Below are 27,702 nucleotides of genomic sequence, written 5' to 3'. Positions count from 1 at the left end.
ATCCGTTTAAAAAGTGTTTTCTTAAGATATTTATAATCTATAACACACAACTATGGTTTATTGTATCTTAAAGTAGCCTCAGTATTTATGTAAATCCTAAGATGACATTCGGAATCAAAGTAACTCCTATATGTCAATACGTTTTTGACATTTGTGAATCATACTTATCGCTAAGATTCAGGGCGAGATTTAAAAAAGAGGATTATTACGAAATGTGTCCCTCCTATAGATTTTTAAAGTATCTAATCTCGCCTTTAGATTCTTAGCATTTTGATATAAGTCAAAATTATTCCGTATAATAACGGAAGTCATACTTAGCGCTAATACTTATTTTAGTAATTGAGAGTTAGATGTGAACTTAAATGAGTAACAAACCACTATAAAGTTAAACAAAGATGAAACGGTCATAAGGCTTTCATCACAGATAAGTATCGTTATTCCAGTGGAACACAGATCAAGATGTGTCAATCCATTGTCAACAATTAGTCTATATTTTATCTAATTTATCTATAAAACTTTGCCAAATTGCACGGTTTTAAATAAACTCAGTTACAGATTAAAACCTATTACAGTACCTGTCAACCCGTAGTTGTCAGGAAAAAAAACAATCCAGGTTGCATATTCTGTGGACATCATACTTCCGATTGACATTAACTGTATGGGTTAAACTTATGAACTTAAAAATAACTTATCAGATATTCTTAGCCAACCAAACCTTTTCTTAAAATACTTTTTACCAATCAAACAGATTGATACCTTACAAATGTATGTCGCAGCATAGACAATTGACATAATGGAAGAAAGAGACAAAAGAGTATTTCAGTTAATATGAAATTAGATTTGTTTGTTTTTGTGAGTTAAAGAGGGCTCTTTACTGCATTTATTAGTATTTAACAGTTTTAACGCTGAAAACATGTTAGTCAAGTGGCTACTTTATACTGTGATAAACAAAGTTCATTCAGGTCATAAAAAACAAAAAAATATTTGTTGAGGATGCTTTAAAAATGCTTTTTTTTCTTATTTTCTAGGTTGTAAATGCTAATGAGACTATTTATACAAAACTTATACAAATTCTACGTAGAATTTTTAGTTTTTCTTAACGGCTGTAATATCGACTCTAAGACGACCCCAGCCGCATTGGATTTGCTACATCTGAAAAACACAATTTTTTATTAAATTTAACGCGATTTTTTTAAACCTTTTGATAGATTTAGCACTTTTTAAAACGCCAATAAGAGAACTTAACCTAGTGTAGTGAATGCAAGAACGGTATCTCGGACACACGAACAGTGTCAAAACATTATAGAACACCTAGACAGTTAATGAAAATTACCTTAGTTTAATCTATTAACTAGTATTGTAGAAAATTAAGTTAACAACAACAAATAATATTAGTATTGTCTTTGGTTAACATAGCTTTTACACATTAAAAGAAAACAATTTTTTGACCGGATTAAAGCTTTTATTATTTAGGCTATTATTATAAATTTATAATTATTTACATAATTTTAAATTTAAGTAATTATAAGTATATAATAATACGAATAACTTTAATCAGGTTAAAAAACTGTTTTCTTTTAACATTATATTACTTATTAGCCAAAGCTATTGGCTAGCCTATGTTTTTGTAAACTTTATACTAGGAAAAAAAAGCACTCGCAAAGAATAAAAGTAGATTAATTATAGAATAATAGTAGAAGGAAGAAGCGGTGATTGAGGTACGCACGGGAGTTCACCGGAATCTCATCCGTTGATGTACTTTTTAGACTAGCGCAAGACACTTGACGATCTTAGTCTCTGAGGCCTGGGGCCATAGCCGAGGCACGTGTCTCGCAATTGACGCCCTTGCGCTAGTCGCGGGAAAACGCAAATTCCGGTAAAACAGCCCGAGCTGGGCTGTAGAGGTCTTTAAAACCAACACAGCGGGATTCCATTTAAAAAAAAACTGGGGGCTTAAAGCCAGGCAGTGCTCAGCCTGTTTGATCTTGAAGAACCTAAGCAGAAATACTCTATGTATAGATTCGCGAATGGGTCGTCGGCCGGTACACTTTTTTGAAGGACCTAAGTCAAAACACCAGTAAAAGCATCTATAGTTTTTGAGTTCACCTCCCATAATTTTATAATTATTTTTATTTTATTTTAAACCTTAAACCATTTCCCGATCCACTAATATCCGGTTATCCTATGTGTTAGTAAATGTTTGTAACAGTTAGTATGTATCAGGAACCCTCTCCGGTAAAGGCCTCCATTTTATAATATATAAGGATGAATGCTTACTTTGGAAACATATCAGTACACCTCAACTCCGTCCAGCCAGTCAGTGCTTCATACAGCATTGTGTCCAGCGCCCGGTCAGCTACCAATTCACCGGCTAACATTCTTAGGGCCAACCTGAAATATGAATTGCTTTAAAATCTGGATTGTTTGGAGTCCGATCAATCTGTCTCAAGATAAAAATCGACGGTAAAAGGTGTCTTCTAAGAGCCAAGGGAAGCCTTACAGTAAAATTACTGATTGCTGTGTGTCAAAAACATATGATTTTGCCGTACGGGTGACATACTTAAAGTTACGAGTTTGATAAACCTAGCCAAATATGATCGGTCTTAATGTACGGCTGTGAGCCTGGGACTCGTGAAAGAGGAGCAGAAGCTACAAGAACAAGGACATCTCATGGAGATTCCAAAAAAATGACAAAATGAGGTAGTTCAGCCCAACATGATAGGTGAATATAATGTCCATCAACTAAGTTTGCTGGGGCATCTTGAGTATGGAGACCAGTAGGTCGGCTTAGGTACCGCTGGATCGAAGGAATAACTGAAGGCCAGCAATTGGACAGACAGGGATCGCTGGAAGCTTCTCATTTCGGAGGCCAAGACGTTTTTTGGGTTGCAGGGCCAGAGGATGTGATGATCGAGAATCTAGTTAATCAACCTTCGGTAGTCATAGGAGGAGCAAAATGAGCAATAATGAATTTAAAGACTAATACTTTGTACATCAGAGAAACAGGAAACAAAATGCATCGGTACCAAGGCTTTCATTGATATATTTCGTATATTTTTCTAACATCAGTCTTCCTTTAGCATTAACACAAAGAGCGTTCCAGTTTCCTCCTAATTTTAACATTAAACAAATACATTTATTACCTGACACTGTTCTGTTTATTTATTGTTGTTGACAATACACACTAATGTAAAACAAATAATTTTATTTCTGTTAGACTGTTAATTATTTGTCAGGTGTCTAAACTAACGTTGTATAATTAAAAACTTGTTAATCTGTGGCTATTGTGTTCTATAACTGTGATTATTGGCTTTTCACTTAATTTTTTATAAGTTTTTTTTACAATATTTACGATATCTCTATATAAATATATAATTATACTGTGTGTGTGTATGATTATGTAATGAATTTTTGTGTATGTTGGTTGGCGCCCTGGATGGTTTAGATTCACAAATCAGCCCGGCAGATGGCGCTGGACTTGGTATCTAGGTTATTTATCATTACAGCAAAAAATAAGGAGTATATATGACTTCTGTGCATGGAATTTAACTCCTAAACCGCTGGACAGATTTTGTTTAAATTTGTGTGTTCAAGTGGAGTCGAGAATGATTTACAATATAAGAATTTTTTTATGTTAGACGTGTGTACGCTAGTTAATTATTAATAACATTAAATTTAATGGCTTTGAAGAACTTTACGAAATAACAAACTTTAAATGTTATAAAAAATATTACTATTAGTAAACATTATTATTAGTGTATAAAAACATACCCATTAATCCTTGCCATAGTCCCGTAAGGTGGATTTAATTTTGACGTAGCAACTAAATTCTTACAATACAAAAGCCAAACGCAGTCCAAATCTGTGTAATAGCTGCTGGCAACACTGGAACTGTCATTAAATGATGTTTGTAGATGGTTAAGTGCGTGCGTGTTGGCGTCGATATTCCGTGACATTTGATTTTGAATGTTGGTATCAACCGCCTCGCGGTTTGAGAGTTGGTTTAAGACCATTCTGAAAAAAAATGGTTGCCTGTAAAGTCAGTTTTTTTTTTTTTTTTTTTTTTTTTATAAAATAGGGGGCAAACGGGCAGGAGGCTCACCTGATGTTAAGTGATACCGCCGCCCATGGACACTCTCAATGCCAGAGGGCTCGCGAGTGCGTTGCCGGCCTTTTAAGAATTTGTACGCTCTTTTCTTGAAGGACCCTAAGTCGAATTGGTTCGGAAATACTTCAGTGGGCAGCTGGTTCCACATAGCGGTGGTGCGCGGCAAAAATTGCCTTGAGAAACGCTCAGTCGTGGAACGTCGGACGTCGAGGTGATACGGGTGGAATTTTGTATTTTGCCTCGACGTCCGATGCTGAAACTCAGCTGCAGGTATTAATCCGAACAACTCCTCTGAACACTCTCCATGGTAAATGCGGTAGAAGATGCAGAGTGACCCCACATCTCTACGCAACGCCAAAGGATCGAGCCGCTCGGAGAGGGATTGGTCATCGACGATTCGAACCGCTCTTCGTTGGATACGGTCAAGTGGAAGGAGCTGGTACTGGGGAGCCCCCGCCCAGAGGTGAGAACAGTATTCCATGTGGGGCCGTATTTGCGCTTTATAGAGTTGCAAGCGGTGGCCCGGAGTGAAGTACCGTCTCGCCTTGCTGAGCACACCAAGCTTTTTGGAGGCTAATTTAGCCTTTCCCTCCAAATGACCGCGAAACTGAACGTCGTTCGATATGTCAACGCCAAGTATTCCGATGCTGGCTGTGGCTTCAAGAAGAGTGTTTTCGAAAAGAGGAGTAGCGACAAAGGGTATTTTTTTCGCGGAAAACGCGCAAACTTGTGTCTTCTTGGGGTTAAATTGGACTAGGTTTAGTCTACCCCAGTCCGAGACTCCACGTAAAAGAGTTTCGACTTCAGACACAAGTTTGTTCCGGTACTCATCGACAACTGCCCGAGAAATACCTGCCCGGCCAGTGTAAAGAGTATCCCCAGTGCTGTCGTCCGCATAGCAATGAATGTTGCTAAGTTGCAACATGTCATTGATATGCAGAAGAAACAGGGTCGGGGACAGAACACAGCCTTGTGGGACCCCAGCATTCACGGGTTTAAGGTCGGAACATGCTCCGTCGACGACGACCTTGATGCTCCGATCGGCTAGAAAGCTGGAGATCCAGTCGCATAATTTCTCAGGAAGCCCGTAGGCTGGTAGCTTCGAGAGCAGTGCTTTGTGCCACACCCGATCGAAGGCTTTCGCTATGTCCAAACTAACCGCTAGTGCCTCCCCCTTGGACTCAATTGCCTCTGCCCATCTATGAGTAAGGTATACTAGAAGGTCACCAGCTGAACGACCACGACGAAAGCCGTACTGATAGTCGCTAATCAGCTGGTGGCCCTCTAGATAACTCAAGAGCTGGCCATTAATAATGGATTCCATTATTTTGGAGAACAAGGAGGTTATTGCGATTGGGCGATAGTTGGATGGATCAGTGCGATCGCCTTTTTTAGGGATCGGATGTATCGAAGCGGTCTTCCAGCACTTCGGGACAGTGCCGAGCGAGTACAGGTACCGGAAAAGGCGCGTCAGGACCGGAGCCAACTCAGGAGCACATGTACGCAGCACAATTGGAGGGATACCATCCGGCCCGCTCGACTTATGAATGTCCAAGGAAGATAGTGCTCTGCGAACAGCACGTTGCTGGAATGTGATTTCCGGCATTGAGTTATCACACCGCGAAATCGCCGGTGGTGATCTCCCCCGGTCATCCAAAGTCGAGTTGGACGCAAAGAGACAGCCCAAGAGGTCGGCCTTCTCCTTCGCAGTGTGGGCGAGCGAGTCATCCTCTCTGTGCAGCGGTGGTATCGATGGCTGACAAAAATTCCCTTGTACAGCTTTGGCGAGAGACCAGAAGGCTCGGGTCCCAGAAGGGAGTTGGGCCAATCTCTCGCCAAATCTGGTGATGTGCTCTGACTTTGCCTTAGCGATTTCCCGTTTGAAGGACCTGGAGGCTGAGTTATATGCTTTTTTATGTTCGCTGGTATTGGCATCACGAGATATCGCCGCTTCCGCCCATGCATTAAAGCATTCTCGCTTTCGACGCGATGCCGCCTTGCAAGAACGCTTAAACCAGGGCTGTGACCTGCCACCGATCGGCACCGCAGAGAATGGAATAAAAAGTTCCATGCCCTGCAGAACCACTTCGGCGACTGAGGCAGCGACGGAATCTGGAGCTTCCGACGAAAAGCACATAGGCCCCCAAGGGTAGGACGCAAAGAAAGACCGCATCCCATCCCAATCTGCTGACCGATAGTGCCAAATACGACGACAACCCGAAAAACGGGGCCGAGGAGGGCGCGTAGTAGGCACAGTACTCCGGACCACACAATGATCCGATGAACCCAATGGCGGGTCAACAGAGACTTGATAGGTCTCCGGATGTGAGGTCAGCAGAAGGTCCAACAAAGAGGGTTTATGACCATCCACATCTGGTATTCGCGTAATCGCAGGGACCATTTGTGACAGGTCGTAAGCTAAAGCAAAGTCGTGAAAGGATCTTCCCGCGTGATCGGTGGTTTCCGAACCGAGCCAATCGGCATGGTGAGCGTTAAAATCGCCAAGTATCACGATTTCAGCGGTAGGAACCCCTTCGAGCAGGGAATCTGTAGCCATTTGGATGTGCTCAATGAGTCGCTCAGTTTCGGTATTTCCGCTATGGGACCTATACAGGCATGCGTAGAATCGCGGATGGTCATCGCAGTCTACGCGCAGCCAGAGGCTAGATAGGTCCCTTCCTTCAAGCGACCCGAGGCGACGAGAACAGATATCCTCTCTGACGTACACGCAAACTCCCGCCCGCGGCACAAATGAATGTTCCAATTTGTACCCCGGGTAGGAGAGGTAGGAAGTATCAGCCGGGAAGGATATCTGAGTCTCAGTAAGGAAGAATAAGGCCGGCTTCGCAGTTTCGAGGTGAAAGTGAACCGCGTTAAGATTAGAGTTGAGCCCCCTAACATTGGTAAAGTCCACTGAGAGCGTGGAAGGGGATGCCTTCGGTAAATTCTTCCGTTTGCCCCGAGATCGAAATTTATAGTTTTTTGAGCAGTTTTTGCCCACCCCAGAATACGAAGGGCAGCCTGTGCATCCACCACCGAATACTGATTGTTCCGATGATGGACGCTCAGAGGGGGATTCTCCACAGCGGAAACGTGTGGTACCCCCCTGGGGTAATCTCTGTTTAAACTGCATCTTCATATTCTGGGGGAGGGGGGAATTGATGGGCTCCGGGAGTCTCACTCACCGCACGAAACGCGAGTACAATAAGATGAACCTATTGCATCACTTCACGCCGGTTTTCTGTGAGACAGTGGTACTGCCCCGGTCGTGCCTGCCCGATTGGCTGAAGCCCGAAAGCAACAGCATGGCACTCCCACTAGGGGCATGGCACTCCCACTAGGAAAGTACGAAGTAGTTTAGGGACGATAGTTTAACGTGACAACGTCATAACAAAACATTGCTGAAATGATTGCATAATCAAGTCTTCGAGTGGAAGAGAGATAGATGCGGCGCAAGCGTACAATGAGCAAGATGGGACAATGATCGAAACGGGGCAATGAGCGTAACGGGACAATGATCGTTCTCGGCGTTCTTAGATTTATTAGATGTTGTTTAGTGAACATGAAATTGTCATGTACTGTATTGAATTGAACTGTACTTTAGCTGTGAGAATATATAATAAACGAATAAGAGAAACTTTGGCGGTTTAAATGTAAAAAAACAATCAACTCGCTTTAAAATCTGGTTAACTCCAGTTTTACACTGTTCATTTTTACTATCATTATTATTATTGTTATTACATTTATTTTCGTTTTTGGGTCTGAGCCGCGAACTTACTACAAACTGTTGTGGCCTGTGGCAGAATGCTGTGGAACACGTCTGTTCTACAGCATAATGCTGAGCCAAGGCCAGTTACAATTACACAATTAAATCCTTATTCCTTTTAATTTCCATAATTTTCTGTTATTATTATTTTCTGTGTTGCATTTGTAATAAATCTTACGTCTATGTCTAAGAATTCATAAGTGTAGTTCACGCGCGGATATAATTATTCGGACATTTATATACTCAAGACTCGATTAAGGAACTCATGAAGAATCAATGTGTTATATCAATTTAAATCAAATAAAATTATCTCCTAATATAAATAAATTTACTTAAAACACACGAAATGAACTCTCCATTCGAAAAATTACGAGCTGTTAACTAACAGCTACTCCTAATATACCATTTTATTATTTATTTATTTTACTAAAGTATTCTTACAGCTACTCATTAAACAATATTCAAACAATTACATTATACACAAAAGCCAAAACCGAAATACACATTCAAACATAAACATTTATGTTTGTGCTTTAGCACAGTTTTACCTATTTAAACAAAAAATATAACACAGTACACATTCATACTAAATTATAAGTTCTAAGATTAATTGATCATTATAATCAATATTTAATATAAAGGAAGAATAACAAAGCCATTATTAATAAAAGACACCATAGTTTTTTTAAAAAAATTTTTTAGTCACATATAAATATATCTATTTGCAATACAGCGAGGAAATGCTGCCAGCGTTAAAGTTACTACTACCACAGGGACCAAACATTTATATTTGTTTTAATTTTCTTTTTATTATTACTATGTAGTCTAAGAATATTGTAAATACTGTAAATTTGTGTGTTGGAGACATAAATCATTTGTATAAAAGAATTTCCGCTTACTTGGTATTTTTATACGCTCGTCCCAAATGTATTGCGGCCCTGGCGGTACTCATCCCTATCTCCAACACGTTTTCGAGCAAATTCTTCTCATTATCATCAGAGTCTTGACGTGCGTTTTGGCGTTTACTAGAACAACATTGTCAAATATTAATGTGATGTTATCAAACTGACATTTGGTGACTAAAAGGAGTTTTTATTGTAAGACGTGGGGGGTGGGGGGGGGGGGGACGAACAGGCTCACTTGATGTTATACCCATGGACACTCACATTGCCAAAAGACTGTCAAGTGTAATGCCGTTAAGAATTGGTACGTTCTTTTCTTGAAGGACACTAAGTCGATTTTTGTGGGTAGCTGGTTCCACATAATGGTGACAGCAAAAACTGCCTTTTGGTATTGCATTTTTTCATAATGATGATGATAAAACACAGGTACAGGTATAAATCCGAACATCTCTAAACACTCTCCATGGTAAATGCGGTAGAAGATGTAGAGAGATCCCACACCTCTACGCAACGAGTCAAGAATCAAGCTGGTCGGAATGTGACTGGTCGTTGACGAAGAGTAACGTTAGATAACGTTCATAAGTGGCTTCTATTAACCAAATATAATTTGCAAAAGGTGTGACCGAGGCTCTAGAAATAAGAATCGCATAATTATTTCCGTTAAGTCTTGGTATGTAATAGTTAACTCACCTATTTTCATAATAATGGAGCACTTCGTTCCGTTTCGCCTCCACCTTACTAGGTTCCATGAACAATGCGTTAAAGGCGAACACATCTGGGTCCTTGAGCATTTTGTTACGGGATCCTTCCTGAAAACCATGAAGACAGTCAAGTTCTATATATCATAATATATATATAATATCATATGTACAATGGATATCTGTATCTCTTCCGTGATAATTGCTAATAGGCAAGGTGGCACCTTTTGTGCACACGCCTGTGACTTTTTGGGTCTAAAGGTCTCTGTGGCAGTGTACGTCGCTGGCAGCATTTACTCCCTGTATTGTGATACTAATTCGTTTAGAGCGGAAAGCACCTCGAAGCATTATAATAATGAATATGACATTTTAATGCCTATGTTTATATGGCTAATTGTGTGGTTCTTTGCAAATAAACCATTTATTACTATTACCACGACAATATTGTTGTTGTTGTTGTTTCAACAACGAAGTCAGTTGAAACTGAAATTCTAATTTCCAAATCTAGATTCTCACCTGATTCTCCCAAGCCATCAGCTGTATGTTATGCAACAACATGACATCCAACGTCAAAATCCCGAAGGAGAGCAAGCTCGTGCTATTCTTCAAAATCGGTTTCCCACTATTAACAACAGTATAATTATCGCCGAAGTAGACGTCTCTCAGCTTCTTCATCACAATCGTCACATTTCCCTCAATTAAACTGTCATTTAGGGCTTTTAATATCTCACCGAAATTACTATTTTCTTTCTTAACAAATGTTGGATCAGAATTTATCCATTCGTATAATTCCTGAACTTTTTCAATTAAGTAACTTGTCATTGTGTTACTTTGCATGTAATCGTCGTATAGATTTTCGTCGTTGTAGTAATCTTCGTATGTTAAGTCTATGTAACCGTCGGAGAGTTTTATGTGTTTGTTGGTGAATATGTCTGGTAGTGTTGGTTTGAATTCTGGTATTGCTTTCGGCTTGTCTTTCTTTTCGATTTTTTTCTCCGCGTGGTGTAAGGTTGTGTCGTGAAGTGGGTGGATTTGTGGTTTGGATGCTAGATCTGGATTACGATTTGCGACTATATTTTTGAATATCGATAGTTTTTCCAATATTGGATATTGTATTTCGTCTGTTGATTCCGTGGATTGTGGGTGAGGGAAATATATTGGTTCCTGAAACAAATAGCGCATTACTGTGTATCTTACTACATAACCAGTGGCGCTACAAGCTTTAATGTTGTTTTATCTAATAAGTAATCAGCAACACATCGTCAACTTTTCCAGGCCAGTTTCCTCACGATGTTTTCCTTCGTACGAGCGAATGTTAAAGGGGTTCGAACGAAATCAGGGATAAGAGTAGAACGCGGAAGCCAAGGTCAAGAAGGATCTGACTGCCATGTCAGCTAGCAGTAAAAAATTAACTGTAAGTACAACAAATTTTAACTTAAAACATTAATGTTGTGTTTAATTTATCTATCTGTTGTGCATTTAATATAAAAAACGTAAGAAATCGTTGTCTTTGATCCTTATTCGTTTATTGATTACCAGAACCACGTTCTAGAGCTACCTACGATTTAGGTGTGGGCCTCAGGTTTATGTATCTGTTTCATGATTCTTTATCAATCTAATAGGCAAGTAGGGGTCTCAGCCTCAGGTGCCTGACACACGCCGTCGACTTTTTCGGTCTAAGGCAAGCCGGTTTTCTCACGATGTTTTCCTCAGTACATTAGTGCACAGCCGGGGCTCGAACCTACGACTTCAGAGATGAAACTCGCACGCTGAAGCCACTAGGCCAACACTGCTATTTATTAACCTTAAAAATCTGAAATATAGTACTTACAGGCGCTTCATAAATCTCTCTAGTTGTATAAGTCTCCGTGGTCCCCCACCGCGTGATCACAACAGTAGCAAGCACAAGAATCGCGCACACAGCAAAGCACGATGCGCCGGCAATGATCCACACTTTCAGCGGCACCTGGAATGATAGGTAACCTCAAAATTTAACCGGACACCCAAGAGTTCAAAGAATTTTCTAATTTTCCGCGCAATTTTCTCAATTTTTTAATAAGAAAAAAATTCGAGCCAACCATGGCCATGTCTAATACCTTTTTAGAATCCCTATTAAATGCGCCAAAACTTGTAAGATAGGGTCAATTTTCGATAGAGAATTTTTTTTAACGAAGTAAACAAGAAGTTACAAATTGGGAAAATTTCGTTTCGGAAAACTTAATATTATCTTCAATACAATTAATAAACAACCATAAATAGTATGTCTAACGCAAGGTCTCATCAGTGCCAATCTAATGGATAGTATAAAAAAGATACAGGGTGCAGATTTTTTGAATCTTAATAAGAATTAGTAAAAGAACGTCAATTTTCTTATGAAATCGCAAAATAATATAACTTCGCAGGGTTCGAGTTTAAGGACCTCCTGTAGAATTTTTTTTTATGAAGGAGGCAAAAATGCACAACTGCAGGGCCGCGAGCGCATGCAGTCGCTATCGCGGGGACTGTGGGGATGGTTAACTCTTATCCCTCTGCTAATCAGAGAGGAGAAACCCGACCCACTAAAATTTCCTCCTGAGCCCTCCATATCGCCTGCTATGCCGAACACATTCATTCTGAATGAATGACGTCTGGCACCGCATTGAGTCCCCCGGGGGTCGCACTAGGCATTCAACCCAGGGAATTCCTCGGCCTAGAACGTATTGCTACATTCTAAACCTACACAGTCTCCTTTCTATAGTTCGATGCCCACTGCATACTATAGAAATTTGACCGTGCCCTCCATGTACGGTTTAAGCACTCGCCCGGTACCGTACAACCCTACCAAAGGCCGAGAACAAATTTAAAACTTGCACTCGAACCGGGAATAGAACCCAGTACCCCCTCACCACAGCAGTCTCATACAAAGACCGCTAGGCTACGAGGCCCTTTGCTAAAGACCCCTAATCTAACTAGATCTAACCCTAGTTGCGTTTGATCGACTTTTTGGCCACCCTGTATAGAAGTAATTTTATAGTACAGAATATAACCCAAAAATGCTCATAAGCATGTAAACGCTAACAATTTTCTCATATTCCATTTTATTTTAACTGAAAATTTCTAAGCGTGGGAAATCAGTTGTGCATAATAGCCTGTCGTACTTGCAAATTGCTTCCTGTGTCGTAAAACATATAATTTTCTAGAGAAAGTCTTGCTTTGTGTTTCCCGATTTAAAAACCCCATCGCTGATTTTGATGGACAAATGAATAACACAAGGCCAATTTGTAAAATAATTAATGTTATAGTTTCATATTTCAGTGCCCTGAAGTCGTAGGTTCGATCCCCGTGTACCAATGGACTTTCCATGTGCGCCGTTAAAATTCGCTGGAACCGTAAAGGAAAACATCATGAGGAAACCGGCTTGCCTTAGACCCCAAAAAGTCGATGTGTGTCAGGCACAGGACGCTATTTGCCTATCAAATCGATAAATGATCATGAAACTGTTCTGGTCCACCTGGACCAACTGGATCCATCACCTGGACGTCCGCCATTCCATAACTGAGCGTTAATTAAGGCACTTGCCCCTCCTCATCACTATGTAGCTGCTACCTAGTGAGGCATTTTCGAACACATTTCCACATAGGGTCCTTCAAAGCCGGCAACATTCTCGCGAGCCCTCTGGCATTGAGTGTATATGGTCGGTATCACTTAACATCGGATGACCCTGCCCATTTGACCCCAGTTATATAAGAAAGACATTTTTCGTATAAATAATCAAATCTTACACTAGTTTTTGCAGGCAAAGGGTCACATTCCGGACGTGGTGGTAAAGGCCGGCGCGCGTAGTACTCATGCGATCGTACGGGCGTCTCACGTGTCGCCGACGCACGCTTCTCGTACTCGTATTGGAACATTTTCTGTAATATAAATTCCTTATTAAAAAACAATAAAGCTTAATTGAGTTTTGGCCGGCTTAGTTAGCCAGGACTTTACGTGCAACGGACCTATTGAGCGTCTACGTGCGGAAATTGAGTCCACAAAGTGTTGGCCAAAGATGTCATCTTGCACCGACCAAGTCTTCGTCAACCCCTGTCTTCGCCGTATTTTGGCTAGATACTGGCCCGAGAAGATCTTTAACGAGCAACTTTGGGAGCGCTGCCAAGAATACCCAATAAGCCAGCAGATCACGCAAGTGGAAATGGATTAGCCGTGCATTTCAATCTCTTTTAATTATATTTGATGACTTATTAACCTTAATAAATAAATAAACTTTAGTTTTGAGACACCGAATTTATATTTCTACAAAATTGGGGAAAAGTTTCGAAATCGGCTCGTAATAGTCATATTATCGTCCCCGATTTGTTTCTAGTACAAACTGCATGAGACCGTCATGAACCATTTGTTTAAAGATATCTCCACGCTCCACATACTATGTTTTCTTCCGGATATTATGTTACTATAGATTTTCCTATGTCTGTAGTTGGCAGTAATAATCTTAAATTCGAATTCGTAATTTCTTTACATAACCTTGGACTTTACAGCAATCGTAGTCGGAAAGTCTGCCAAAAGTTACCGAAACAAATTCTTTAAAGTAAGTTATACTCTTTACAGTTTATTGTCAGAAATAAATAGATTTTTATATTTAAAAAACGTTAATTTGGTACATAAATAAGGAAGGAAAGCGCCGCAAGAGTAACTTACCGTAACTTAGAGTAGCTTACTTATTAACTAAAAATCGTAGTATTTTTTTTTGCCTTGAACTATGTAACCTAAAACTAACATATATATTTTTTTAGTTAATATTTTTATTTATTTATTTTTACTTTGTTACCATATATTTCTTCCAGGCAACCCTAATATGGGACAATAAAAAAAGAAACAGGGTAAAGTACAAGAAGTGCATAATTAATTAACAAAAAGAAAAAAACATGCAACTATAACTATAAAATAAAATAAAATCCAAAGAAAAAATATAAATAATAATATGTATAAACAGGCATGTAAAAGCTCTGCCAAAGGTTAATTGACTCACGATTAATATATATAAGTAGTAGCTAACAACGAGGCAGAAGAAAAATGATCAAAAAGAAGATTTTTAAATAAACTTAGAGACTGAGCTTGTCTGATACCAATTGGTAAGGAATTCCATAGTAGGATACTTTGTACAGTGAAGGAGGAGTGATAGAAATCAGTTTTATGTATAGGAGTTTCAAGAATTAGATTATCTAAGGAACGCAAATCAAAACTACCGCCGGAGACGAACATAAAATTTTGCTTTAATTGTTAGAAGCGTAAAAAACGTAAACAATCATCACACACGCGAAGCCAATTCTTTTTCTTACAATTACATAACATGAATTACGACCCAGCCTATACTATCATGGCTAATAAGTAATATTATGTTGACTAAATTTTCTACGATAGAGACTACTACTAAGGTAATGTTCTTTAACAGTCTTCTAACAGTTAGTGTTCTATTGTGTGAAGCCAAAACGAGCCCTTTAGTTTTTCCTACCCTCATAAATTGTAATTTAACATTCTCGTTTCCGATAATGTCCCATAACAAGTGTGACTAAGATTTACGAATTTTATTTTATAATACAACCTACTGTAATTACTTAATTTTATTATTACTCTTTAATGTATAATATTCTACGGTTTCAATAGATGTAAATATGTGAGGAACATATTTGCATATATACATTGTCGTCACATATAATTATTTAACTAATGTATACAGATATTGTAAATCCTATTTTAAAAGAGTAAGTGTGGAGCTTCTTGCAAATTCTTCTCCACTACAATTTCTTTTGGAAGGAGCAACTAGAATCATCTTTATATTTTATTTAAAATTCAAAAGTGCCATTTTAGGTGGAATAAATGATTTGACTTTGAACTCTTCGATAGTCAAGTTAGTCTTTTGTTAATCCAGCGTCGCATCCTCATTACCACTAACTTTACGTTAGTTATAAGCTTATACGATTAAAGGCAGTTGACACAGCTTTAAACAAAGTGTTTCGTTTAACATACATCTGAGCGTATCCATACAACAACCGCCACTGAGCTTAACTCGTGTATAAAATGAAATGGTGGGCGAAAACATTTGTTACACCCTCCATCGCGAGGGGAGTGTTTAAGCCCGTTCGGGGCGTTTCAAATAATTAATCATCGGGTTGTCGCTTTCGAGTGATCTCTTCCAGGTTCTCTCTTGAACCACTGTGAGTAAAGCAAAAAAAAGGTATTAAATTACATAAGATAGGCAAGAAGTACAAAAATACCTACACACAGTTATTAAGACAAAACTATACAGGATCAAAAAAATCTTAACTAAAAAGATGATACATTAAAAACAGAAAGACACATGAATCACAATAATTTAAGATAAGTCTCACGTCAGTAAGTAGTTTGTAAGAAAGCTAGGTATACGATGTGGACAGATAATGTTTGTATAGAAGAAATTTAAAGGAAGATAGAGAAGGACCTAGCGAATAGGGACGAGAAGTGAATTCCATAGCCTAACTGCAGATACCTTAAAGGAATCGCCAAGAAAGGAGGAGTTATGAGATGGTACAAAAAGAACAAAAGGATTTCAGCAACGTGTTCACAGTTTTGATTCGTCCACAGTGTGACACAGCGTACAAGTTGTTGGAAGTCTCTACAGAATCACTCAGGCGTTATACAACGTGGAAAAAATATTACGGCATTTTTATAGTGAAAGGGAAGGTGAAAATTACACTGAAAACGCTATTTTCTCATACAAACAAACTGAGATATAATTGGTCTATAAATTAACCACCATTTCAGTTAGACGACGGCCAAAAAGAGCAACGCAGTCCATTGGCGTGCTTGTCCGGTAGGATCTTATGTTTACCAGCCTCCAGAAGATAAACCACTCCTTATATGGAAATTCCTTTTTACAACAAACTCCCAATCGAAATTAGAGAATTATCACTAAATAAATTCAAAGCCCTCGTTAAACGTAAATTAATTATTTATATGATCCTAATCTTGGGTATTGATTCAAACAATTTTTGTGACTCAAAACTTGGCGATTAAAAAGAGTGGCGGAGAGTTTGTTGCCAGTTCTTCTTTACCGATACGCCCTTGACTTGTGAACTGGTAAACGTAAATGCAAATTTAGTACGAATTTAACATCTTTTCTGTTGACGTTCTTAAGTGTACTTATTAAAGTTGAAAAAGTTGTTGATTAAAGTTATTTTGAATTTGAATTTGAATGCACACTATTACTTACCATTCTTTACAAATATATATATTTCATCAGAATCACAGACATACCGAATTTAAACTGAATAATAAAAACCTTTAAGGGTTATCTATTAATAGAACGCATTACACAATTATCTACGTCCCAAAATATGGCGCCAAAGAAATGACATATGACATGTATGGTATTGTTAGGGCTGTGCCAATTGAGACGTGATGTTGACACATAAGGGATTTGTGAATATCCACAAATAATAGACTAGTACTTCCGTTACGTAATTAAAAGCGTAATTTTTTTTGAAATCAAAATCTGGTTGTTTATTAGTTTTATGACGCATTTTTTATTGATCTGTGAAACATTAAACGATAGTTGAATTACATACGAATAGATGGATCTCAAATTTGGACACCCATAAAATCTACACGTCAAAGATCGGTGGCGCGATGTATGATAGGGAAGAAAAAACATATAGCTTTAAGACAAACGACAAAGGTAAGGCACAATAAAAATAAATAAACTAAAGTGCATATGGCGGGGCTGTTCGCATTCGGTCGGTGGACATGGCAAGAGGAACAGGGAAAGAGGAAAAGTGAAGTGAAACAGCAGGGAACAGAGGAAAAGTGCAGTGAAACATCAGTGAGGAATGGCGGGATTTGGATGCCTTTGCAAAAAAAGGGCACACAGATACCTAAGAGAAGATAGAAATAGAAATGTGTTTAAATGTAAAAGTATCAGAATTAAAGGCTATTACTATTATTACTAAGTTTTTTTATAAGTGTTAGAGAAATGAAAGAGTCGTGAAATAAGAATATCTAAATTGTTATTATATAAACCTAGAAACAAAATCCTATTAAGTAAGAAAGCTATACATCTTAGCGACCCGTTTAAGATATCACAAACTCCATGGACTAACAAATCCGGACACATCGGACACACGTTTTGTATTACCGACGCTAAAACGAAGGACTGTGTTTGGCCAACACTCCTTTGCATTTAGGGGCCCTCTCCTTTATAATAAAATTTCCCATTCTATAGATTCTTAGAAAGTCTATCGAGATACAAACTCGCAAATAAGATAAAAACTACGCTAGCCAAATTAGATTTTGTAGTGGCATGACTTGTTCCAAATACTAACACAGACATAGCGCACGATTATAACAACTCTCAGATACATGTGCACACACACCCATTCACACACTTACACATTTACGTATACTTAATGTCTTATGAGTATTGTGTTTGATTAGTTAGATGATCTTTTCCTCAAAAATAGACCATGTACCACTGAATAATTGTTATCTAGTTATACAGGAACTCCCTAGTGTGTGGACTGAAAGCGATAGATGAATTTTGTCACCACCTATTTGTCATGAATAAAGTTTTTATTTTTATATCATTTATTCATTTTTTTATTAACACTTCGTTGCACATAATATTAAAAAGTGGGGCAATTAAATTAAAAGGAGGACAACTGGCGGCGTAATCGCTTTACGCTTTACTATCGAGAGATCTCTTCCAGGTAACCACTTGTGAGAATTAGACATATTACGTTCATTTTCACGTGTAACAAGAGCTTTAGATTTGCCGCCAATTCACAAAAACAAATGACAATGTACCACAATGTTTCTAACTGGCCAGTTGTAATCATTTTCAGTGTAGGTAATAGTAAACATTCTAATATCATATCTGTATGTTCGCGTATTTACTCATTAAAATTAAATCTGTTAAGTGATTAACATTATTTAATTCATACTTTTATAAAATTATAATTTACTTCGTAGTACCATCATAAATATTACCAGTTCATCTACAAGATTAAATTAATTTTTGTCGTTCTTGTGATTAGCTTATACATATTTATTAAATATTTTGTCTGTTATTAGTTGTCATTATTAGTATAAGCATTTGTCTGGAAGAGATCCCTACTAACTACAAAGACGCCCGCTGTATATAATTGTTCATAATAATTTAATATAAATAAATAGCTATTTATTTTGTATTTAAAAACAAACCATCATCTTTCATAATAATTTGTCTCAAATGTGATACTAAATACAATTTATTAAATAATGATGTGACAGCCCTGAAATCCAATAAGGATCTTACGCTTTAACCCCAAAGTTAGATAATGAATTATCAAACGAATTTCTATTAGTTCCAATGAGATAAAAAAGAAATATTCTTATGTTAAAGGTAGAATAAAAAAAATACTTTATATATGAGGAAATAAAATAGAATACGTACTATGTACAAAATGTCTTGGAATCTTTTGACGGAGGTGAATGAAACAAAGTGAGTGCCCTAGACCAAACCTCAGTAATTGGAGAGGTACTGGAGGAAGACATCGTACGCACACGTCTAAGATTATACAGACTACTTGACACAGCCCAGTTTAAGCTAATGGCCTCAATGCTTAGCCTTTATCTACACTGTACATATATGTAGAAGTAGATTTGAGTATGGCAAAGTATTCTGCAATTAAAACTAAAAGACAAAGTAAAAAACAATGTGAAGACGTACAAAAATTATAGACGTAACGTAGACAAACAAGTTAAAATGGCTGCATTTGTGATGGTAAAAAGAGTCTGAATTGGAATGGCCCAGTGGAAAGAGAAAAGAGAGGTTGCCCACCAAAAACTTGGGACGATGATATAAAAGGGATAGCGGGAAGAAATTGGAAAATTGTCGCAAGGAATAGGGACAAGTGGAAGAATTTGGTGGAGGCCTTCACTCCGTTGGAGGTCTAGTGAAAAATAAATGTCATGGACTTAGTTTAATTATAGTGTACTCGAATCAAGGCATTTGTGACAGTCCTATCCACCACCGATGTTTGTGTCGCAGCCAACTAGCTTAATTAGCCGTTTAATCAACAGCACAGCCTAACTAAATAGCGCCGTTTAACTAGCGGCCTTAAAGATATTCAGGTCATATGATCAAACAGGCAAATGACTTGGACGTTTCATTACTTGCCTGCCCTGTTGACTGTTCATTTAAATTTAGTTCCACTTTATGCCACTCTCAAACTCGAAACGAAACTTTTCTAACTGTCAATATGGCGTGGGCAAACCACAACTTTGATGGTGTTTTGAAAAGTTTAATTAAAAACAACAAGTCCAATGGAAGAGTGTAATGACAATAATAATGAATTTGCCTTTGACTGACTCAAGCAATTTATTTTTTTAAGAATATTTTTTTATCTACTCTATCGTACGAATGGCCTAAGCATTAGCCAGTTTATTAAATGTTGTTACAAACGCTACGGCTGAATACATTTGAGGCCGCTAGTTAAACGGCGCTCTTTAGTTAAGAGGCTACGCGGTTAATTAAACATCTAATTAAGCTAATCAGTTACGACATGTGGATTCCACAAATAATTTTAGCATTACATTAAGTATTTAGAATGAGAGACCTAAGCTAAAATTAGTACAAGTCATAAGTCTGTGTTTCTGTGCCTGTGTGTTGTCTTATTTGCCCGGGATTATAACAAGTTAATAGGACTATGTCTAGAGTGTACAGTCTGGGTTCGAGAAGTTTCCGATATTCCTTCTTTCTCGCGTATCATTCCATTCTTGTCTCACAACTAGAAAATTTCTGTCTAGAATATTCCTTCATCAAAACTGTATCACTCGACTACACATGTTCTGAAACTGCCTGACAAATGTTTCAGCTCACTGAAAACGAGGGCAACAATTTTCTAATATGTGATATTCCTCTAATAGCCTCTCCTGAAACGGCCATAAATAAAATTTCAGCTAACTGAAAACGTCCCTAACTTGTCGAAAACTCGAGAAACATTTCAGACAACCCGTCAACGTCAATTTCGTAACAATATAAATAAATAAGGTTGGCTGGTGATTTCGGTCGAGATGTCCGTTTAATTTCAAGAAGCCACCACAAAACACTAATAATCTAATAATTAACTTGAATATAAGCGTTTAATCTTATTAACCTTGACATACGATTACAAACAACGTTCACAATTTTTATCTTGATGATATTCCTTGAATCTCCCTGACCATCCATGTTACACTTACCAGAAAACTTCTTGGGCAAAAATGATTGCCTGCGCAGAAGCAATTTTTAGGTATCACTGGGAGGGGTTGCGTGACGTGTCGAACGCGTGATTGGCGTTGACGTTTGGGTCCCGCGCTATGTACGATGCGCGATACGGTACGATACGGTATCTGTATTACGCATGAAACATAAAGAATTGAATCCATCCAAAACTCGGCCACTCCTGTATGCACTTAACTTGACCTGTATGTTAATGTAATTATAATTGTAAATCTCAATTTATATGCGTCGGTATTGTATTGTGTCACTAATAGGTAAAAATACAATACGAAATAAATGTTCATTAGCATTAACAGTACTCAGAGTCCTTTATTAAGATATGTAAAGATCATAAAGTAAACTTGAATATATATAGTTCCAGATAACAATACAAGACAAAGTGGCGGGTAGAAGAAGACCTGGCTGCAGGCGCACGTCTTGGTTTAAGAATCTTAGACAATAATAATAATAATATAAAAGAAGCCAATACGATCGGAAATGGAATGAAAGGACATTTCACTTTACAGCTTTTACTTTATATTTATTACTAGCTGACCTGACAAACGTCGTTTTGCCATGTATATTATTTTCAAGAATTTTTTTTAGTTCAATAAAAATAACTATCTACTATAATAAAAAAATAGAGGTTGATCGTAGTGGGGTGACAATTAAGGGTTGTATGTATTTTAGTAAGTTGTAATAAAAAAAAATCACTTAGGGTTTTAAAGATTCTCGATTCTCAGACTTACATGCATAAAAAAATTCATAAGCATCGGTCGAGCCGTTTCGGAGGAGTATGGGAACGAACATTGTGACACGAGAAGTTTTTCTATTATATTATATGAAATATGAATTAAACAATATTAACAATTATCTTAACCTACAAAGTAATAATAAACATATTATATTTCTTTTGTCCGTTTTTTTGTCCCCTTCATTATCTACATATGTTTTAATTGAATTTTGTTTCATACCTTTTGTTTAAATAATTGTATACCTTTTGTAGTTTCGCACTTCTTGTCTGACCAGGACAACCACGGTGAAGAAGGAAGAAAGAGGGGACCGCTATGTAATGAGTAATAAATTTTTATAATAAATAATTTTTAATAATTATTTTGATTGTACTGTATTTCTGTATTATTGCATCGAAGTATAAATCAATAGTTAGACAATTTATTTATTTATTAGCAATCTTACAGCTAACATACATACTATAAAACAAAACAGATTATATTGATAAACAATACATATGAAACAGAAAACATATACATTAATAGACAAAAATATTTAAAGAAAACTGAAATTTAACATTAAACAAACGACAGTTAATACTTCAAAGAAAATGCTCAAGAAGTTTGCCGGTATCTGTACTGTTAAATAAACTCAAAGTCTTCCCGCCTCTTCAACGATTTCCTTACATCCTCTTGGGTGAGGTTGAAAATATCAATATCTCATAATTAGTGTTATAGTTAGATAAAACCCAAAACATTGGCAACAATTGTCAGTATCTTGACGCTTACGGTGGAGGGATTCTTAGGGAAATTAACTTAGCTATCTATCAGGCCATTAAGAATATCGTACAAAAATAATAAGTTTTGCTGACTCCGTCCACATCTGCATAACTATCGAAACATTGATACTGTTTAAAACTAAGTCTACACTTTTCTTGAACTGTGTGAGTGAACTTGATCTAATCAAATTATTTGTTAATTAAGTCTGAAGTACGGCCAGGGTTAGCAGTGTGAAGGTTATTTTCCAAATGAAATGCAAAAAAATACCAGTCGAGTTCTTTAAAAAATAATTTATAACAAGTATATTCTTTTAGGACACATATATCAACGGCGATACAGCTAAAGACTTTTCTGTTTTCCGGAATGAAAATTTCTAGGTTTTTGTGTGAATATTTCTCTATATAAACCTCAGAGTTCAAGTCATAATTTTTTAATTAACAAATAAAGTAATGGGGTTGATAGTAAAGGGATGAAAATGAGGGTTGTATGTATTTTTGTATGTTGTATCATCAAAAATAAAAATTTATCGAAAAACTATAAAAAAAAAATCTGGGGTGGACACCCCTTATCACTTAGGGGTTTTATATTTAGATAGTAGCCGATTCTCAGACTTACTGAATACGCATAAAAAATTCATAGGCATCGGTCGAGCCATTTCGGAGGAGTATGGGAACGAACAATGTGAGACGAGAATTTTTTATATGTAACATTAAAATTGTTTTGTGTTTTAATCATTTAATTATTGTTTAATAGTTATTATTTCATTAAAGCATAATTTAAGCATTCCAGCATTAAGGGTACACTGCCACAAGGACTTTTAAAATTTGTTTTTAAACTATTTATTTTTATTATTTTTACTATGTAAATACTGTATATTTGTGTGTTGAAAATAAATATCATTGTATATATTTGTAGATACACGTAAATACATAGTTTGCTTCGAAAGTTTTAGTTTTGTTTGTGTGCATACAACTCCTCACTATTACGGCCATTTAACCGTTTCAAATGGTACTTTTAGTTTATTTTGTTAACTAACGGATTCCGAGATGATTGACGACAATTAGTATCGTTTAAGTACCACTTAAACTTGACATGAACTGCTACTGAACTTGTTAAACTTAACTAATACATGAGACTTTCTACGTTGTGCGGTATTATAACCGTATAAAGCCAGCCACTAAAACCATATTTATTTTTTTACACTTCGATACTTCATACAAAAACATACATATAAAAAGCAGGTTACATAAGTTATAAGCAACGGGCGATCTTAACGCTACAAGCGATTTTTTCCAGGCCCTATTAGTAGTGAACAATAATTAAACATGTGTACTTATGTACACGCGTTAGAAGTTATACTTCTTTGGCGTAACAAGATAAAAAACTTTTCATAAATTTTATTCTACGTTTGTAGAAAAAATTACACTAGACATAGAAAAAAGGTATTTAGTACATTAAAAGTTATTATAAGGTAATGCCTTAGTTCTCTCTCTAGTTAAATAAAGTTTATTTAAATATCACGATTACTCAAAATAATATGTAAAAATAATTATTATCACTTATAACCAGTAATTTATTTAATAAGACAGTAAATTATTTGAGAAAATATATCTTAATATATATAAATCTCCTGTCACGATGTTTGTCCACGATGGACTCCTAAACTACTTAACCGATTTTAAATTAAATTGGCACACCGTGAGCAGTCTGGTCCAACTTAAGAGATAGGATAGCTTAGATCTTTAATTATAGTCGCAATTTTATTTTATTGCAAATTATTTGTCTATAATTAATTGACAGTCACAATTATCTGTTAACTCCAAAAGATTCTAACAGATATCCGTACTTTTCGACTGGATTGAGTAAGTAATCAATAGATGGCACTGCTATGGTAAACCGCGTTTGTCGTATAAGCTACAATTCAATATCATGATTACCACGTGTTATTGAGGCTAAAGTATAAATTAAATGTATTTTGTAGTAAACGAAATACTGTGAAATTCAATTATTTCTACTTTTTTAATTTTTGGTGTTGGCATAGCCAACCACGTGTTACTTAGACAGAAGTGTAAATCAAATTCAAATTATAGTGACGATAATACAGTGAAATTATTCTTTCGTGTCACGGTATTAAGGCTAACTAAAACCACATTATGGAGAAACGAAGTTCGCGGGGGCAGCTAGTATATAATATATAAAAATGAATCCCTATTTCCCTTGGTCACGGTTCGGCTGGGCTCGACCGATTTCGCTAATTATTTTTTTGTTGTATTTGTTATTGTCAGGAGGTTCTTATTAAAGAAAAAATTAAGAAAATTGCGTGGAAAAATAGAAATTTTGAGAATACTTTTGTTACGATAGCAATTTTTTCAGTGCATAGCGCCTTTACAATTCAAACTTTTTTCATGTAACATTATGGCGTTTGACATTGAAAGAATGCGTACAACACATATCGTCAAAGAGGATATAAGAAAATGAATATCGTTAAAAATAAATGCTCCGGAGTTATTATATTGATAAAATAATTACAGTCGCTAATTGTTTATCATTTATGGCATTAATCTTGAAAATTCATGTTTTTGACATGGCCAAATATATGTCGCCCATGTCGGAATACCAACAAAACTATTTATATATACGCCAGAAAAACAAACAAAAATTGTTGTATATCTAATATATATAATTGGTATAATTAACTTTAAAGCATTTTTAGTTAATTATACCAATTCGAAATGAATAGTTAAGACAGGAGAACGTTAGTCGCGTCCGCTTATGTATATTTGTATGTATTTTTATGTATATTATGATAACAAAGTATAAATAAATAAAATTTTGAAACTTTTTAAATATATAATATATTCCATCTATGGCTACTGGTCATCTAGGGTCGTCCAGGGACAGTATCTAAATATTGTAGATACAATATTTTGTTGAAAGAAGACTTCTCTTTTGTCTTACGCAAATCGCCAATCTTTTAATGAGTCCGCTGCCTGTCGATATGATATGTCTCAATTCCGTTTGTAACTCATCCTCATTGTCATATCGCTTTTTATATACCAAATCTTTCTCGTATCGCCAAAGGAAGAAATCAAATTGTGTTAGGTCTGGGGATCCGGCCGGCAATCTAATCGGTAATACTTACTTTTCAAAATAAAATAAAGTCTTCTTACAGCAAAATATCCCATCTACGATATTTCAGGTAGTCTTGGGACGCCCTGTATATATTAAGAAAGCTGTAGAAAATTAATAAATAAATCCAACAGCTCGTTCTAATCTGACAGTGTGCTAATTCTTAAGTTGAAGGAAAACATACAGCTAGTTCTCTCGAAAATAGCCAAAAAGAACTGAATTACGAAATAAGATAATTCAACGCTTCAATCTTATATCTATTACTCCCTCTCATATTTCTTTTACATTAAACAAGGGAGTGGGGGAAAGTTTGCGCATCATACACAGCGCGGGACTCAAACGTCAACTGATTTACCAATCATTCGATCGACACGTCACTCCCCCGCCGCCCCCACTCAGTGATACCTAAAAATCGCTTCTGCGCAGGCAAGGACATTTGTTCAAGATGTTTGCCGGTATCTATATAGGCAAACAAATGATCTGTGTCTAATCTATGTTGAATTATGGGTCAGCACATTGCTCGCCCTACGTGGAGTGGTTAGTAGAAACAGTCATGAATTCATGGACTCAGAGGTCCCGCTTAAGTCTCCTCTTATTCAGAGAAAAAGAAATTTCAGATCACACCGTAAAGGCAATCAAAATTAAAATGTCAGTTGTGATTAAAATTTCATGTGTAAGATTTTTTTGATGATGATCGGGTAGGCACTGACGTACATACCTGAACCAAAGGAGTTTCTAGAGAAGAGACAAGTTAAAAGTACCCATAACCGATGAGAATGCATGGTGAATGTCATGAAAGTGGATGAAGGAGGTCAGAACCGTAGCAAGTGGAGGTCCGCGGCCTTTGCCCGCCTTCCGGACAATAGCATGATAATATAAATAAATAAAATATTAAATGTTTTCTTCCTAATTAAATTGTAACTGTCTTATAAAGCGTGGAATAAGTACCATTTGTTATATTGGTTACGTTACCATGAATGTCGTAACTATGGTAACAAACTTTTTAAACATATTAAACACCACTTCGTACATTAATGCACAAGGAATAAAACAACTGTTCTTATGTTTGATTCCCAGCGAAACGGCCATTATTGAGGATGGGTCAACTAAGAGTTTTTTTTTAAGAGAGTATATTACATTGCCTCAATAAAACAGACGCACAAACCCTACTCCCCATTGTAGCCAGATTGGGGACGGGATTTTAAATAATTATGCGCATTGCCGTATTAATTTAAATAATTTAAATACAGTTATTTATATACAAGTATTGTATTATAATATTCGATATTATCGTTTAAAAAAACAAAATACACAGCTTAAGTCAACCTAATTCATACAATTAACTTAAACAGTTTAATAATTACATTCACAAAGAAAGGTACAACTCAGTTACGAACTATAATAGCCGATTCGTTAACGATTTACTATAGAAAGCATTTTTTTTTTGCAAATTGGTCTATTCGTGTTATTTAAATGTAACCTCCAAAGGTCGTCCGGAATTACGACAAATGATAATAACATAAAAATAATAAGTAAACAAACTTACTTCAGTAGTTTTTAAATTTTTGTTGTATTTCCGTAACTAAAGTAACACGTATTAAAAACAAAATTATTTTAACAAAATTGGAGCACTGCACATAACTGTCACTAAAACCTGCTACACTTTTAAGCGGCGAAGACGCGTCCTTTCGCCATAAAATCATGAAACGCACTGAGCAAAAAGTTTTTACTTCTTACGATATGCGACAAATGTGAAAGTAAACAAATATCAATGAACTTGGCGCTCTAAATTAATATTTCGTGGTGTTAATGGCATTTGCTTGTAATTGTGTCACTATATGTATATTTAAATGCGATATTTGGTTTTAATAACACAAATTGAAACATTAAGTACAAAATTAACTCATTTAAGAAGTTTTAATTGGATGTTCGTATGTCATTTGAAAGTCGGTCATACAAACTATAACATATGACAATAATAAATCCTATGGTATAGTATTGTATGGAATAGTACGTTTAAAATAATATTCTAGTTTTTCGAGATTTCGCATTAATTTTTTTTTTATTTACAAACAATGACAATAGACGAACTGCGATGTCCCTGGTTCAGTTAACGTACACATGGGCAGGAGCTTTCAATTCATGACGGCGAAATAATTATTGGCTCAGTACTATACTTATCTGTGAAAAAAAATTGATAAAGTGCAAATCGTCTCGAAGCTTTTACTTAGCGAAATAATACCTTAGCTGGTATTTGATTTAATAACAATAATTTAATTAATTAATGTATTTTTTTCCGGAGTATCCTTTAGTTATAAAAGAGCAGTGTTGGCC

The 27,702-nt window shown here is 36.5% G+C and overlaps 1 protein-coding gene across 1 annotated transcript; it reads right to left on the bottom strand.

Moving 5' to 3' along the window:
- LOC123715765 lies at positions 1-27,055 on the bottom strand. The gene is made up of 9 exons (XM_045671038.1): positions 26,915-27,055; positions 13,236-13,367; positions 11,306-11,440; positions 9,991-10,638; positions 9,467-9,585; positions 8,774-8,899; positions 3,772-4,014; positions 2,278-2,391; positions 1-1,152 (listed from the first exon to the last, which is right to left on the bottom strand). Exons 2-9 carry the CDS (start codon positions 13,362-13,364, stop codon positions 1,074-1,076), a joined length of 1,593 nt encoding a protein of 530 aa, XP_045526994.1. The 5' UTR covers positions 13,365-13,367; positions 26,915-27,055; the 3' UTR covers positions 1-1,073.
- Positions 27,056-27,702: the final 647 nt, after the last annotated feature.

This window comes from Pieris brassicae, chromosome 10 (assembly GCF_905147105.1).
Source record: "Pieris brassicae chromosome 10, ilPieBrab1.1, whole genome shotgun sequence".
In the NCBI taxonomy this organism is placed as follows: domain Eukaryota; kingdom Metazoa; phylum Arthropoda; class Insecta; order Lepidoptera; family Pieridae; genus Pieris; species Pieris brassicae.
The sequence above is the reverse complement of the archived record's forward strand: the minus strand, read 5'-3'. Positions and strand labels throughout refer to the sequence as shown.

Excerpts from the sequence above, each read along its gene's own strand:
- LOC123715765 (XM_045671038.1), bottom strand. The coding sequence starts at position 13,364 with ATGTTCCAATACGAGTACGAGAAGCGTGCGTCGGCGACACGTGAGACG. Across the intron at positions 4,015-8,773 it reads CGAGCGTATAAAAATACCAA|AATGGTCTTAAACCAACTCT; the intron begins GTAAGCGGAAAT and ends ATTTTTTTTCAG. Across the intron at positions 1,153-2,277 it reads TGTACTGATATGTTTCCAAA|ATGTAGCAAATCCAATGCGG; the intron begins GTAAGCATTCAT and ends TGTGTTTTTCAG.